Genomic DNA, 14,913 nt, shown 5'->3' with positions numbered 1-14,913 from the left:
ATTATTTTACGTTTCCCCTTATTGATTCTCTTACTAACGTGCACTGAACAATAGGCAAAAATGGCAATAGGAGATGGACGTCGAAACAAAATCGGCTCCTCGGCTTAAAATATATCGAAGCTCGGCCACCGGACCCTTCGTGATCTTCTTTCGGACCAAAGACAAAAAGTGTTTGAATCTATTGCAGATTTCTCGAGTTCTGACGGACCGGTATCCGCCCGCGACAGATATATCGAAAATTCGCCCTGATAAGCTTCGTGTGGTTGTAAACAGTTTAAATCAGGCAAATGATATTGCTGGATACGGGCCCTTTACGAAGGAGTACAGGCTGTATAGTCCAGCTAACAGGGTTGAAGTCTACGGGGTAGTCTCCGATTCGAGTCTGAGTTGCGAGGACCTGCTGAAACATGGGTAAAGATACTGGAGTGCAAACGTTTGCGTTCAGCATCAATCGCAGCTGACGGGAAGAAAATATACGTCAACTCAGACTCTTATCGGGTGAACTTCGCCGGTTCTGCTCTATCCAACTATCTCCTCTTTGACAAAGTCTGTCTACCTTTTAGCCTCTTTGAGCCGCGGGTCATGAACTGCACTAATTGCAAACAATTGGGACACACAGCCTCCCATTGTATCAAAAAGGCCCGTTGTGGGAAATGCGGTGGGAATCATGCGGATAGGAAGGGATATCGAAAAGTGTCTCTACTGTGGGGGAAGTCCACATGATCTCCCTGCATGTCCCGCATACGCGAGGTGAATCATAAGCATTCCCTTCAGGGACGCTCTAAGCGATCTTTTGCAGAAATGCTTAAGATAGATACTCCACCGGCCTCTACGAACATCTATACTAACTTGTCTACTGACGAAAGCGACTGTGGTGAACCTCAGGAGGGAGCATCTTCTGCTGGGCCTATATGCAATAGAAAAAAAGGAACATTTCCTCTCCCATGCATCGGCGTAAAGGCCAGAAGATATTTTTTCATGGGCCTTCTAAAATAACTACTCAAGGAAGTACTGGTGCAAAACCGCAGCAAGTCGCTCCCGGTCTCAGTAACCTGAGCTCAAAAAAGGAGTTCCCCGCACTTCCAGGAACATCAAAACCCCAAGTGTTTCCATATCTCAACCAGAGAAACCAGCGCTGGGTTAATAAATTTCTCTGACATTGTAGACCGTATTTTTACAGCACTAAATATTTCCGACCCTCTTAAAAGCATCTTGATAAGCTTTTTCCCCGCAGTAAAACACGTTTGATGCAGTTCACTGCGAAATGGCCCCTCCTTTCAACGATTGTATCCTTCGATGACTAATTCATCGAACGAGGTCACGGTTTCAATCACTGTTCTACAGTGGAATTGCAGAAGCTTTATCCCGAAAATCGATTCCTTTAAAATCCTAATAAATAACTTGAAATGCAATGCATTTGCACTATGCGAGACATGGCTTACTTCAGAAATAGACCTACAATACTACGATTTTTATATTATTCGCTTGGATCGAGAAGACTCTTACGGAAAAAGAGTCTTCTCAATCCAAGATGCTATTCTTTCAATCGAATCGACCTCCCCTCGACACCAGGTATAGAAGTTATCGCCTGCCAAACCAGAATTAAAGGCAAAACCCTTTGCATTGCTTCCACCTACATACCCCCTAGAACCTCAATTGGCTACCGACTGATTTGCGATATTGCGGAACTCCTCCTCACACTGAGGCTATTTTTAGGTGATTTCAACACCTATCGTGCGTCATGAGGTTGCCCTCATGAAGATAGATGTTCTATTTCACTCCACAACTTTACTACAACTTCAATATGACCATTTTGAACACTGGTGAAAAGACACGGATTCCAGCGCCCCCCCCCCCCGCGCTCGAGCGTCTTAGACTTATTCCTCTGCCCAACATCGCTGCGGTTAGATTGCATGCAGAAGCTAATCTCTGATCCATACGGTAGCGACCATCTGCCAATCGTAATTACTATTGGTAAAGGTTTAGGGCCACAGAATGCACTAAGTGTTTGGTATGACATCACACAAAAAAAATGATGGGAAGAGCTATGCGTCCGCGATATCCGGCAAAATCGAGTCCTCCGGAGGAAGAGTACGGGTTACTGGCTGGCTTGATTCTCGACACCGCGATTCAAGTTCAGAATAAACGCGTACCAGACGCGAACTCTCGCGGACAATCTCCCAACGGAGTGCTCAGATGTGTATGCGCAGAAGGCCGCCGCTTATAAAACCTCCCGAGACGACGGGTTATCTGCTAGCTATCGACAGTACGCGACGTTACAAACACGAATGAAGATTTCAATGAAAGCAAAGAAACGTAGTTACTGGTTACGGTTCGTTCAAGGATTAACGAGAGAAACATCGATGAGCACTCTTTGGGGCATGATCCGACTTAAAGTATGGTATTTATCACAACTTTCGAACGGTATATAAATAGGATAAAGCATATATTTACGTGATTTAAATGAATTCCGTGGACAGAAAACCAAACCTGGCCCACAACTTGGAACACTCTACCAATGATGATGCTATTTACAAACGACGCCCGTGATCATTCACATTTATAGCTATAAAGAGAAAAACCAACACTTACGTTTGATGCACACCGGTTCACGGTTTTGCACTTCACATTCCTGGCCAGACTCGCAAGGATTCCCGTCGTGGCATGGATTGATGCAGACTCCGTTGATGCACGATCGTTCTGCGGGGCACTCGTCGTTGTGTCTACATCCAATCTCTGGAAAATATGCAAACCAATGTCAGTATATTTCATGCAGGTGTTCCCCTTGTATGTTTATGTTGTTTTTTTCCATGTGGCATTTGATTCAGATTGATGGAACTACTGGAAGAAAAACCGATGGGTATTACTAGCTACTGGTGTTCACGTGACCATGGCTACGAATTCTACGCAAGCATTCGGGCAAGCAAAGCAGTTCAAGCTTCCGCTACATTTACATACACAAAGCAAGCAAAGTATCTATATTAGTGTACATTGCGTCCATTGTTCCCATTTACCAAACACCAAGAAGAGTTGTACATAAAGAATATTTACAGCTACTAGGATAGAATACAACAAGAGATCGCTTTCGTGTTTGAGTTTCGCACGGCATATTTGCTCTCGATCGAGGAAGTACCCGAATCCATCACGGGTTAAAAAAATATACACTACTGGAAAAAAGAAGATAGAGAATGCTACAGATTCAAATCTATTCCAACTGTACACCGGATGGAGTGGGATGCTGCTACAGCAGAGTACAGAATGAATTGTTGTAAAAGATTTGCTATAAATATGAAACCGGTCAATTTTCGATTGATTTCCATGCAGCTGCAGTCGTTTGGTCTGCAGTACAATGAGGCGCTTTTGCGGTGCGCGTGCGCACTTGCGGTGCCACATCGCGAAAGGAATGATTCAGAACTAACAGAAAGTTGCAGGTGTGCCATTCAGGATGTTCTCTATGATTCACTCTCCTGGAATCCGACCAATGCTTCCGATTTCTTGGGAATGCGCTGCTGCAAGTCGTAGAAGAGTGGAAGTAGAAAACGGATCAAAGGAAGAAATGAGAAAGGCAAAAAGACTAGCATCATTCGCACTACGATAGATAGCTTACTGGCAGGATGGACCCATCAATGTTTTGGATGATGCATTCCAGTTGATGTGTATGAACGCATTCAAGCGGTGTGTTCAGGTACTGTATGATTTAGCACCGCATGAATGGAAATCGGCGCGGAAGTGATATAGTAGTAGATCACCCAGAGCAGCGAATTCGAGGCGGAGTTTTTGGTCGGCCCAGAGAGTGGTCAGCTAAGAGATATTCTTTGAACATATTACCTGATTCTTCAATACAATTTGCTGAATCAACCGGATCAGCTTTATTGCAAATGCACTTGGGCTCGTGGTTCACGGTAAGGCAGGGAATGTTTTCAGGACAGAGATTGCTTAACTGGCAAGGATCGGCACAGGCGTAGTCGACACAGGTTTCGTTGTACTGACACTGGTTGTCTGATATGCATTTTTGAATTGAACCGAGAGTTTTCATAGTCGTTGCTGTGTCGAAGATATAGGTGATGACTTTGTCAGCGTCGAGCGTTGTGTAGTCAAGCGTTGTTAAATCGCTACTAGGGGTAGATTCGGGGTGACTTCTCATGGTACTTTCGGTGCCTGTTGATGTAGTCTTGTCGACTAGGGAAGTATCAGTATTAATAATCGTGGACGATGGCCGATCGTCAGCTGTTGAACCTTCAACGGAGCTCTCTGTTGTAGTAATATCGTAGCTGTAGCTCTCTGTTGTAGGATTTTTTCGATCAACTGTGGGTTCCGTGCCTGGTAGTGTAGAGCTAACGAAAGACTGATCGCCAACTGTTGAGGCTTCTACAGTAGAAGTGCTCTCTATTGTAGTGCTTTCAGTTAGCTTAATATTTTTCGAACCAACTGTGGTCTCTGTTTCCGAATCTGATAGTGTTGAGCTTTCTACAGTAGAAGAGCTTTTCGTTGTAGTAATTACAGTTACTCTAGCATCTTTTCGATCAGCCGTGGTCTCTTTTTCCATGTCCGGTAGTATAATGCTGACGATAGGCGAATCGCTAATTGGGAAGTCTTCAATGGTAGAAGAACTCTCTGTTGTAGTAATTTTAGTTACCCTAGCATTTTTCCGATCATCTGTGGTCTCAGTTTCCAAATCCGATAGTGTAGAACTAACAATGGACTGATCGTTAATTGTTGAGCCTTCTACAGGAGTAGACCTCTCTGTTGTAATGCTTTCAGATATCCTATCTATAGTTTCAGTTTCCGAATCCGATAGTATAGAACTGACCATGGACCGATCGCTAATTGTTGAGCCTTCTACAGTAGAAGAGCTTTCTGTCGAAGTAACTACAGTTACCATAGAATCTTTTCGATCAGCTGTAGTTTCAATTTCTATACCTGCTAGTGTAGAGCTGATAACCATTTCCGTAGCTTTGTGAGTGGTATCATTCGGTTGTTGGGTGATATCTTCTCTCCCGCTACCATCTTCGTAATCATCACCCTCGTCATCGTCACTTTCATACGTGCTAGTCGATAGAGGAATGCTTCTATCGTGCTCGGTTTGCTCATCAACCGTGCGGGATGAGATAGTGGTTGTATCATCGATGTAGTAAACTCCCGTTTCGGTTCCCTTATGCTCTTTGCTCGGTTTAATGGTGGTCGTATCGTTGGGTTTCTTGATAGGTCTAACCATTCCCTCGCGATCGTACATAAACTCGTTGTAGCTCTCGGTCGTACTGCGGTTAATAAGCACATCCGGGAGAGTTGACGGACGAGTTAACATTATAGGGGGTATTTCTGTTTCCAGTTCTGTAGTTTTACGGTCTTGTTTTGCGAGTATGTCCGGGGTTTTGCGAGTTGTGGTTGAAGCCGTTGTCGATGGGAGCGAGGTTGTTTCCTTATCGGAAAAAGTTACGACAGAGCTCGTTGGAATTGTTGTAAGAAATTCTGATATAATCGTGGTGACGGATTGGTTCTTATCAATTATGTACGATTCTGTTTGATTGAACAACGGATCGGAAACTACAGTTGTTGTTAACAGATCAATCGAAGCTTGTGTCGAGCCTTCTGAAATAGATTCAACCATCATGACAGTTGGTGAGGTATTTCCGGTTGTGCGGATGGAGGTTGTCATTGGTCTTTCCGTGTAGGAATGCGATAAAGATTCTACATTTGTAGTTGTCTCAAAGATTGAAGTTGTCTGCTCATCCGTTGTCAGTTTGCTAGATGCTGTGGCTCCGGTAACAGAAACAGATGCTGCCGAACTCGTATCAGGATGAGAAGTTGTTGGCAGAGTGTGACTCTCTTGGGAAGTAGGTGTTCCTATTTCCTCTGATGTGATTTGCTCTCGAATGGTTGTGTACTCTTGCTCGCGAGACAATATTGTTGTTATCTCTTCTGTAGTGCCAATAGTCGACGTTGGTTTAAGGGTACTGTTTGCTTCAAGTTCTCCAGTAGTATCCGTAGGTTTGCTGCTAGTGCTTGCTGTTGTAGTAGGATAAGTTTCCGTAGATGCGATAGCAGTAGTCGTTTGAGTTAGCGTTAGGTTTTCAGTCGTCTGAGAGTTGAGCACTGTAGTATTCGCAAAACTTGCTGTAGTAGTTTCTACTTGTGTAACGAGCAGTAAATTGTCATCGGGTATTGTTGATACTTTTGGTAGCTTTTCAGTTATAAATTCGTGATCATCTATGGGTATTTTAATATAAGTCTTCGTAGTCGTAGGCTGCAATTCGGCTTCAGTAACATCAAGATGGCTCTTGGTAGACACATCGATTGTAGCTGTTGTGCTACTTGACAAAGATTCACGTGTACTTTCCGTGTCCATTTCTATCTCGAATGTACTGAACACATCCGATCGGTCTATATTATCACCATCGTAGAATCCATGCTCATCGGTGGTTATCGATATTTCGATTCCCGGAGTTGTCGTCGCACCCGTGTCGACTTGCCCCTCCTTGTCGTCAGCGGTGGTGGTAGGAACAGTTGGAATGCACTTTCGGTTGGGATTACCGTAGTGCTGGGGAGGACAGGTGCAGATTGGAACGTGTGCCTTAACAGTGCATAATGCCGATTGACCACAACCAGACCTACACGGATCAAGACAACGGCCCGCTAAACACTGCAACTGTTCGTCGCAGTCGGAGTGTGTCGAACAGGTGCCGGGCGCCGTCTCGTGTTGCTGATCCCTATGTACTTCTTGTTCATCATCTTTTACTTTTGTAGCTGTGGAGGTAAGCGGTAATTGGTGTTATAAGTTATAAACGTAAACAAACACAATTATTATTAGGAAAGAAAGGGGTTTTAATTCACTCTCTAGCATACAGGTAGCTCGGAAAGGGATACATCGTTGATGCAAGTTACTGAACGTACTATTATTTACACTTAAAGTCTTGTAGTGGGTAGTAGTAGACAGTAGTAGGTAGTAGTGGTAGTGACAGTTTTGAAAGTATAGTTACGGTAGTATTTAAGATGACAGTATATAGTTTGAGTATTTGAAAGTGTAGTGAAGTAGGTGTGAGTGTAGATGAGTAAGAGTGTATAAGAACAGTGGCAGAGAGTATCGTGAAGCCTGACAGCCATGAGTGTCGGCTTCAGGTAAACGAGACACTCCTAGCAGGGCGTTTAAGAGCAGTTTTAGAAGAGCCAAGAAGGTGAGTGTTTCGCATTGTTTTATGCTTTGTTTTTTTCTGTTGAGCATGAGCATGTGTGAATGTGGAGGCGTCGTTAGGGCTGTTTTTAATATTCAATTGGCGTATTTTCAGTGGCTTCTGGTCATAGAGAGTTGAATTTTGTTGTTTCCAATCGTGGTAGTGTAGTTGGACAGTAGACCTCGAGATGGTTGAAGTCGTCTCGGGGTAGAAATGTGAAGGCTAAATGTACATAGAGTCGGCTAACAGCTGTAGAGATGAGACCTATTACAATGTCCTTACATACATGTATAGACAGCTGGCACGGAAAAGAAGAGTATATGTAGCACATACATAAGTAGAAAGAAGAGATCAGACGGTAGAAGATTTGGAATAGTGGAATTTTGGGAGTCATTTCCTAATTTAATTTGAGAGATATACTTGAGGAAGAGTTCTTCTATCTTTGCGCTAATCGCCGCTAAGTTCTCTGTTTTTTATGTTACCTTTCAAACATCCTTGATGGGCATCTTTCACGAATCCGGGTGGGCAGAATTTACAAATCGGTCTATGATTCTCGACAAAGCACGGTGTGTCGTCAGCACACGAAGTGGTCTCGCAAGGATTGACACACTGATAGTTACGACAGGCGAGGTTTGGTGGACAGCCACTGTCTCGCAGGCATATCGAGAGAGAAGGACTGCAATCCTTCATACAGATACAGGTGGGTTTGTGATCCATCACCAGGCATGCTTTGTCGTCTGGGCAAGCTGGACCTCGGTTGGCGCTGGGCATACAAGGGTTGACGCACTTGCCATCAATACAAGCCATACTAGAGGCGCATCCATCATCGCCGTGGCATTCGCGTTTCTCCGGAGCACAAATCAGCTCACCATAGTCATTAACGATGAAGCCATGCTTGCAAACGCAAACGGGCCGATGCTTCCGTGAGATGCATTTCTTATTCGGATCGCATACGAATGCGGTCGGAATAGTGCACGGATCACTGCACTGCCCACTTGCGTCACATCGTAGTGACTCATCACAGTCGTTGTCCCTTTCGCACGCTATCGATACTATTTTGGGATCGCTTGGTTTTTGTGTGTTTACTTCATGGCATTTTGGATCGGGCTTGCACTCCGCATTAGGTCTACCCACGTAACAGCTAGGACATGAACATTGGGGCCTATGGAAAATCGTCTGGCACAGTGCGTTATCCCCGCAGGCACCCCGTAGTGAGCAAGGATCGGAACACTTCCCTCCAATGCACGCCTTTTCATTGGGACATTGCATATCGTTTGCGCAGGACTCGTCTAGATTTGGTTTGTGTGATGATAATAACAGGATTGTAAAAACAGTAACTTTGTATATGTGTGTGTGAGGTGTGAATGTGTAACTGTAGTAGTAGTAGTAATAGTAGTAGTGTGTGTGTGTGTGTTTTTGCGTTGAACCTGCTTTTGGATACGCCAAGTTACCAAGGGGCAAATGTACCAATTTGTGACAAAGGTACGCCGCTGTCATCGAGTTCACATATTCTGTAAGTCCTATGGTTGATATCTGTTTCGCATAAGAAATTTAGAAGACAATTTGGGTTGGGTGCGTATTTTCTAGAATAACTTGCATCGCAAACATAGCTAACAAACATACGAAAGAATGGTGCAGATTTCTATCAAAACAAAAACCGTGAATTGGTCCATTTACCCCAACAACTCACTGACTGCTATCCAAACAAAGAAACAGTTGGAAGAAATTATTTCAAAACAACAAAGGAAAAGTGAACAGTATTCCACTTTTAAAAGTTAATTACAAAACGACAAAGGAACTGTGGAGGCGAGATTTCTGGTGTTAATAAACTGTCTTCGCCAAAACGTTTCTCACACTTAAAGAACATCCAACACATGCGCTCTGCCCGGGAAAGACACAGGAGGTAAAATTTGAAATATTGTTTGCTGGAATTTAGAAAAAAAACGTAGCTCAAACCGACTACGTCTTCAATGGTTGACTGTTGTTTTCTTTTAGTAGGAAAGGAAAATATTGAATACACTCATATCATAAGAAATAAATAGAGCAAGAGAAATGCATAGAAAAGAAAAGAAGGAAAAGAAATTTGTATGTACAAATGAAAATCTTATTCTTATGACCAATTTTCATTCAAATTGACAAATAAGAGTTAGAAAACAGAAAATCAAAACAATACAAAGAAAAACCCAATCAAAACAACTGAACTCAGCTTGTGGCCAAGTTGGTAGGTGTGTACACAGCCCGAGCCTTACACGTGCAAGCAATGAACTATGTGAGAAGTGTCCCGTCCACAGTTCCCAATCTGCCTGTTCTTTTCCAAATAAATGGTTTCATTTTTCGTTTGGTTTTTGAAATAATTTCACACTAGCGTCATTATTACTAATACTAGAAACAAAAATAAATTAAGATAAAACTCAAAACGGCTCTGACAACCACTAGTTACTAATAAACGATGTGTATGTGTGGAGTTTTTTTTAGCTGTGAGGAGCATTTGCATATATATTGTTTTTTTCGTCAGGGAGTTTAAGTTTCGATAGCACGCTCATTTGTCACTAACCCTGGCCAAGGTGTCCAAGGCAAGGTCGAAACGTCACGGAGTGTTTTTGTACATTGAGAAAAAAGAGGGCGCAGATTGGGTAACCGCGATTACGACAGCGACATCTCTAGGTTTGAAAAGTTTACTAAGTGAACAGTGGGGGGAAAGTTTGTGCTGTATTTGTACATTGTAAATCGCTAGAACACTTGGTGGGGCGACATTTTAAAACCGTGTCTTCTGTATGTATAGTTGGTTCTTTTGTGCGGTATGTGTTCCGGTAAATATTCTTTTTCATTTAAGTCACATTATTTAAACAAGTTCGAGCCAATTGATAGAATGGGGAGTTATGACTTTTTAGCAATGGATTGCGCTGTTGGTTCGTCGGAACTAGTGCAAAGGTGTATAGACATGCTAAGTATGTTCAAGTGAATCCCGTGGTAGGTTGAAATGCAATCCATTGATAGAAAGTCTTCGTTATGAAAAAAAAATCTGACTGCAAGATGAAATTTGTGAACTAGTGACTATTTTGGAAGATTATACCGGTTTTGAATGCAAATGTGACTAGTAAATATTGTAACGACTCGTTAGAACAAAAACATGATATGGGCAGTTTTAACAGTTATGTTTTTGGGTTTTCAGTTTATCGTGGAATGCGGTTCGCTACGTTAATCGGTTCGATTTTTTTTAACAGGGCAAGATATTTTACCGACGATCAGTCGCTTAACTCTTTTTAATCAAAAAACAAACTCTAAGTACGATTACGATAAATACGGGTTCGATGCTATGGCTTGGAAAGGGCCACTTACCATTACGGCAGATGAACTTCGTGCCGTCACGTACACATTCACCTTCTGTGCATCCCGTAGTTCGACAGTCGGTGACAGTTCGTTCGTTAGTACCTGGGGCGAAAAGAAATCGAAATTAATTCGGTTCAGCCGAACAGTGACGCATTGGTTTAGTAACGGGGTTGTGTTTTTTTTCATAACTGAAGTCAAGGATTGATAAATACTTAGAATAAGTTGATATTGACAAAATTATGAGCGAGCACCACAGTGTTCATGAGTAGGATACGATAAGAAGAAATAAACACAGACAGTTTCGAAAAAAAACCGTTCTTGGTTTAGTTTTGTTCGACATCTATGTTCATTCCGTTGTGCTTTGTAGAGCCTCAGATAATATAAAATAACACTTTTTTAAAAACCGTGTAAAATTTAAAATTGACATACGTTGGAAATCAGTAGTTCGTTACCGCCATCTACGCAATTGTTGGCTGCACGACAGAACCACAGAATAAATTTCGACTATTACGGGAGAACACAATAGCGATTGACTTTTCGCAGACGCGGGGTGAAACAGTTGTTTATGGTGAAAATGGCAGTTGTGTTTATCGAAGTGTCACACATACAACTACATCTCATGAGACAGGTAGTATAAATAACGTTCAACTTCTTAGTTGAGGCAGAATGCTTCGTAGCAAAGAACAACATTCAATAGGATGTCGATTATAAAAACGTCAGCACCAAGATCTCCGTGTACATGGAGCTTGATCGGACGGAAATTCGTCTTCACGATTTGGCACATCGCACTACAACGGATGATATTAAAATATTCATATCGAAGATGGAGAAGTAGAATTCGCCACAATCGGCACTTGTATGCACATATCCTGGGTATACTCCCACGTGCCAGTTCTGGAACCAGACGGCACACTACTGTAAGCCATGTACCAAAAAAATTAAAGAAAACTCCAGTTCGATCTGAACACTCGCTGTGAACAGTACGAATCGGTCAAAGCTCCTTGTATCGTTGCATCGTCAGCGTTTCTCAGCTCGGTTTCAGCGACCCGGCTGTGCTTTCTCTATCGCCAGTGTAAGGCATATTCAGTCTAATAGATAGATCAGTAGGAAAGTGAGCACGTCACCACATAACGGGCCGTCGACTCCCTGTGCGGAGTGCGGACCACCTTGTATGGTGGTCGTTCTAGCCGTTCGTTGATAACAATCACACCAATAGAGCACCGATAGAGATATTGCTTTGCAGATCGCTATGCAAGATTGTATACAAGTTAATAGATGCACACAAGACAGAGCACGTCCACCATATACGGGAGAGCAACCATCGGTATAGTTTTTTAGACGTTCCGAAAGTTGAAAGAATTTTTCCGCCTAGACAATCATTTGCGGATGGATGTCGACTCGTCACCCCCTAGTGAGATGTTGCCTTTGAGTCACTACCACCATTTCCAAGCTCAGGAGACCAGATAGACCATCGAACGCTACTTCTGCGTGTGACCAAGGATAGCGAAGGAAATAGTGAAAGTCTACCCACCCACTAATCTTTTCTTGCTTCACCTATCCCTTGAAGAAGCGATCGGGATGGAGCCAACTAAATACATAGAAGCGTCGAAAGAGGCCAAAGGTACCAAGTATGTGCTGCGCACGTCGTAGAAGAAAGTGTACGACAAATTGCTCAAAATAAACCAACTGTCAAACGGGACAAAAGTTGAAGTTACCCCATCCTCACCTAAACAAAGTGCAATCAAAGTGATATCCACGGCCTGAACACTAAGAACTTTCCTACGGAAGAAATCTTACACGCATTGAAGGAACAAAACGTCATCGAGGTCAGGAGAATTACCAAATTGGTAAACGGCACGTCAACAAACACCCCGTTACTGGTATCGGCCGGTTTGCACCTGCCGGAATTTATTTTCCTCGGTCCAGTAAGAGTCTATGTCCGGAAATATTATGCCTCTCCAATGCAATGTTTCCGATGTGGTAAATTTGGACACGGAAGCAGAGCTTGCGTACAGAAGGAAGTATGCATAAACTGCGGGAAAGACCTCTAAAACAACAAAGAGGTGAACGAATGCGTTACCTGTAACGGCTCCCGTGATAGAAGCTGCTCAACCTTCCCAAAGGAAACCGAAGTGATCAGACTAAAAACCGACAATAATCTGACATTCATTGAGGCCAGAGAACTGGTCAAGCAAATAACATCAAACACATCATACGCGTCTACCCTAAAAGGCAGACTAACGCTAGGATCTGATGCGAAGGATATATCAATCCGCCTGCTTCGAGAGGGACTAGCGCAGCTCAGGGAGCGAACCGCCAATCAGTCATCATGCGACGGCAAGGATGTCGAAATCGCAATGTTAAAAGAGGAACTGCTCGGCGCCAAAATTTTGAACAAACAACTTCGCAAAGAGATGGCTGCTCTGCGACTCGTTTTCTCGGATCTACAAAGTCAAATAGCACCGCAGGCACCTACAGATTCTACCTGACCAAAGGCAGCCGCAACGATCCCGGCCAAGAAGTTAAACAAAAATCAAGTTGCTTCACTATTGGAAGGAAATCTGATATTCACCACAAGCACAACTCAACAAGAACTAGAAAAATCCGAAAAGCGAAACAGAAAATCAGGACAAATTCCGAAGTCCACTAACGAAGGAAAATAGAATTAGAACCCAGAACCCATCGCACCGGATGAAGCAACCACCTTAAAACTAAACCCCACCGACCACTTCTCCCAGTGGGAAACTAGCCAGGACGGCGCCATCTCGATTGACATCTCATAATAGACGACATCCGAAACAATTTTAACAAAAAGCAACAACTACACAACAAAAACAACAATAGCACCAGAAAAACTTAACGATGAATCAACAGTGAACAGAGTACAACAAAAAACACAAAACAAACCAAGAGACCTATTGGGCACCATACCCTCAGCTAACTCACCCGCATCGACCCCGTCCAGGGAAGTACCGGTAAAACAAATAACGCCGGACTCCTCGGCAACAAAGACATTGACTGTATTTCCCTCAACACCAAGTTAGTCCTTCTAAACTCCGAACACATCACATCTCCGAACACAACACAGCAAAGTGGGCCGCCCACCATAGCATTTGTCATCACCGGAAGCACGATTTTCCGACCTACCTAGAAAACGGAAGAGGTCTACAACACCTCACACAGGCAGCAGTTCAGAACCTGGAAGTAGAACCTTTGGGGAAAATGCCTATTCCCCTGCACTGACCCTGTCCTGGGATATCCCGACTGATGTTGACGAGCTCCAGGGGGCCCGGCTCCTCTCCAGAAAAAGGTGGTAACGCCCAAAGCAGAAACTAACATCTCACACCGAATCCGAAAAAAGCAATCATTCATCAATAAGGCAAAACGCTCCTCCCCCTGGACAGACCTTGGGCAGGGACGCACGAAAGACCGTCGCAGAAATGTCACCGGCGATCAGTCCCACCGCAGAGGAATCTACTGCTAGTATCGGCTGGCCCTCCAACGCAAGGCCAACCGCCAGTAGCAATCGCCTCAATGTCGATTCCCCGGGACCCAGCTGCCACATGAACCAATACACACTAGCAATAGAGTGGAACATTAACAGTCGAAGAAATAACCTCGGAGATCTGCAGAGGACCATCGCCCAATTCCCCGGAACCCAGCTGCCACACGAACCAATACACACTAGCAATACAGTGAAACATTAATAGTCGAAGAAATAACCTCGGAGATCTGCAAAGGACCATCGCCTATCTGCCTAGTCTTGCAGGAAACCCACATCCGGAGAGAGACTGATCCGACTCCCTGGCTCAGTAACCGTTATTCTTGGGAGGCCTCGTCCGGAGCCAACATTGATCAAACGATCGGTTTAGCCATTCCAATAGACGTACCATTAGTACCAGTAGCCATCAAGATGGTGTAGATAGCAGTTGCCCGAAGGATCAACTACCCGTTCCCACAAGGGGTTAACCAAGTCGGAGTAAACTTGAACCAACTCATCGATCAACTTCCAACTCCAGTCCTGGTTATGGGTGACATGAAAGCCCATAACACGCCACGGCAACGACATCCTTCAAACAGTAGAGAAAAACGACCTCATAATACTTAACCTTCCGGAAGTCGCGCTAGTGCACTGAGTGCACATTGTTCTAAAAATCTAGCAAAATTGTCCTAGCGCACCAGCGGCTGCTTGTTCAGTGAGCTATTTGCGCGATTTTCGGAGGGTTAATGACGGAGCCACAACCTTCCTCAGGGGACGAGCCATGTCCTCATTCGACCTTATCGCCTTTGTACCATCGCGAAGAAGCTTTTGTGGACCGTACTTCATTATTAGAGAGGAAGTGACCACTATCCGATTCACATTTCCTACGACCGAATACCTCCGACGAGAACCAGACCTAAACGCTGGCTTTAT

The 14,913-nt window shown here is 43.8% G+C and overlaps 1 protein-coding gene across 1 annotated transcript in view; it reads right to left on the bottom strand.

The window, feature by feature from the left end:
- Window positions 1-14,913, bottom strand: part of LOC131679918 (uncharacterized) — a 385,760-nt gene that overhangs the window by 86,924 nt on the left and 283,923 nt on the right. Inside the window, exons 15-18 of the mRNA XM_058960665.1 lie at window positions 10,509-10,601; window positions 7,652-8,458; window positions 3,829-6,744; window positions 2,593-2,736 (exon numbers count right to left, since the gene is read on the bottom strand). Coding sequence (XP_058816648.1) covers window positions 2,593-2,736; window positions 3,829-6,744; window positions 7,652-8,458; window positions 10,509-10,601 — 3,960 coding nt within the window. The remainder of the gene's footprint in view (window positions 1-2,592; window positions 2,737-3,828; window positions 6,745-7,651; window positions 8,459-10,508; window positions 10,602-14,913) is intronic.

Source organism: Topomyia yanbarensis, chromosome 2, assembly GCF_030247195.1.
Source record: "Topomyia yanbarensis strain Yona2022 chromosome 2, ASM3024719v1, whole genome shotgun sequence".
Lineage (NCBI taxonomy): Eukaryota > Metazoa > Arthropoda > Insecta > Diptera > Culicidae > Topomyia > Topomyia yanbarensis.
The sequence above is the reverse complement of the archived record's forward strand: the minus strand, read 5'-3'. Positions and strand labels throughout refer to the sequence as shown.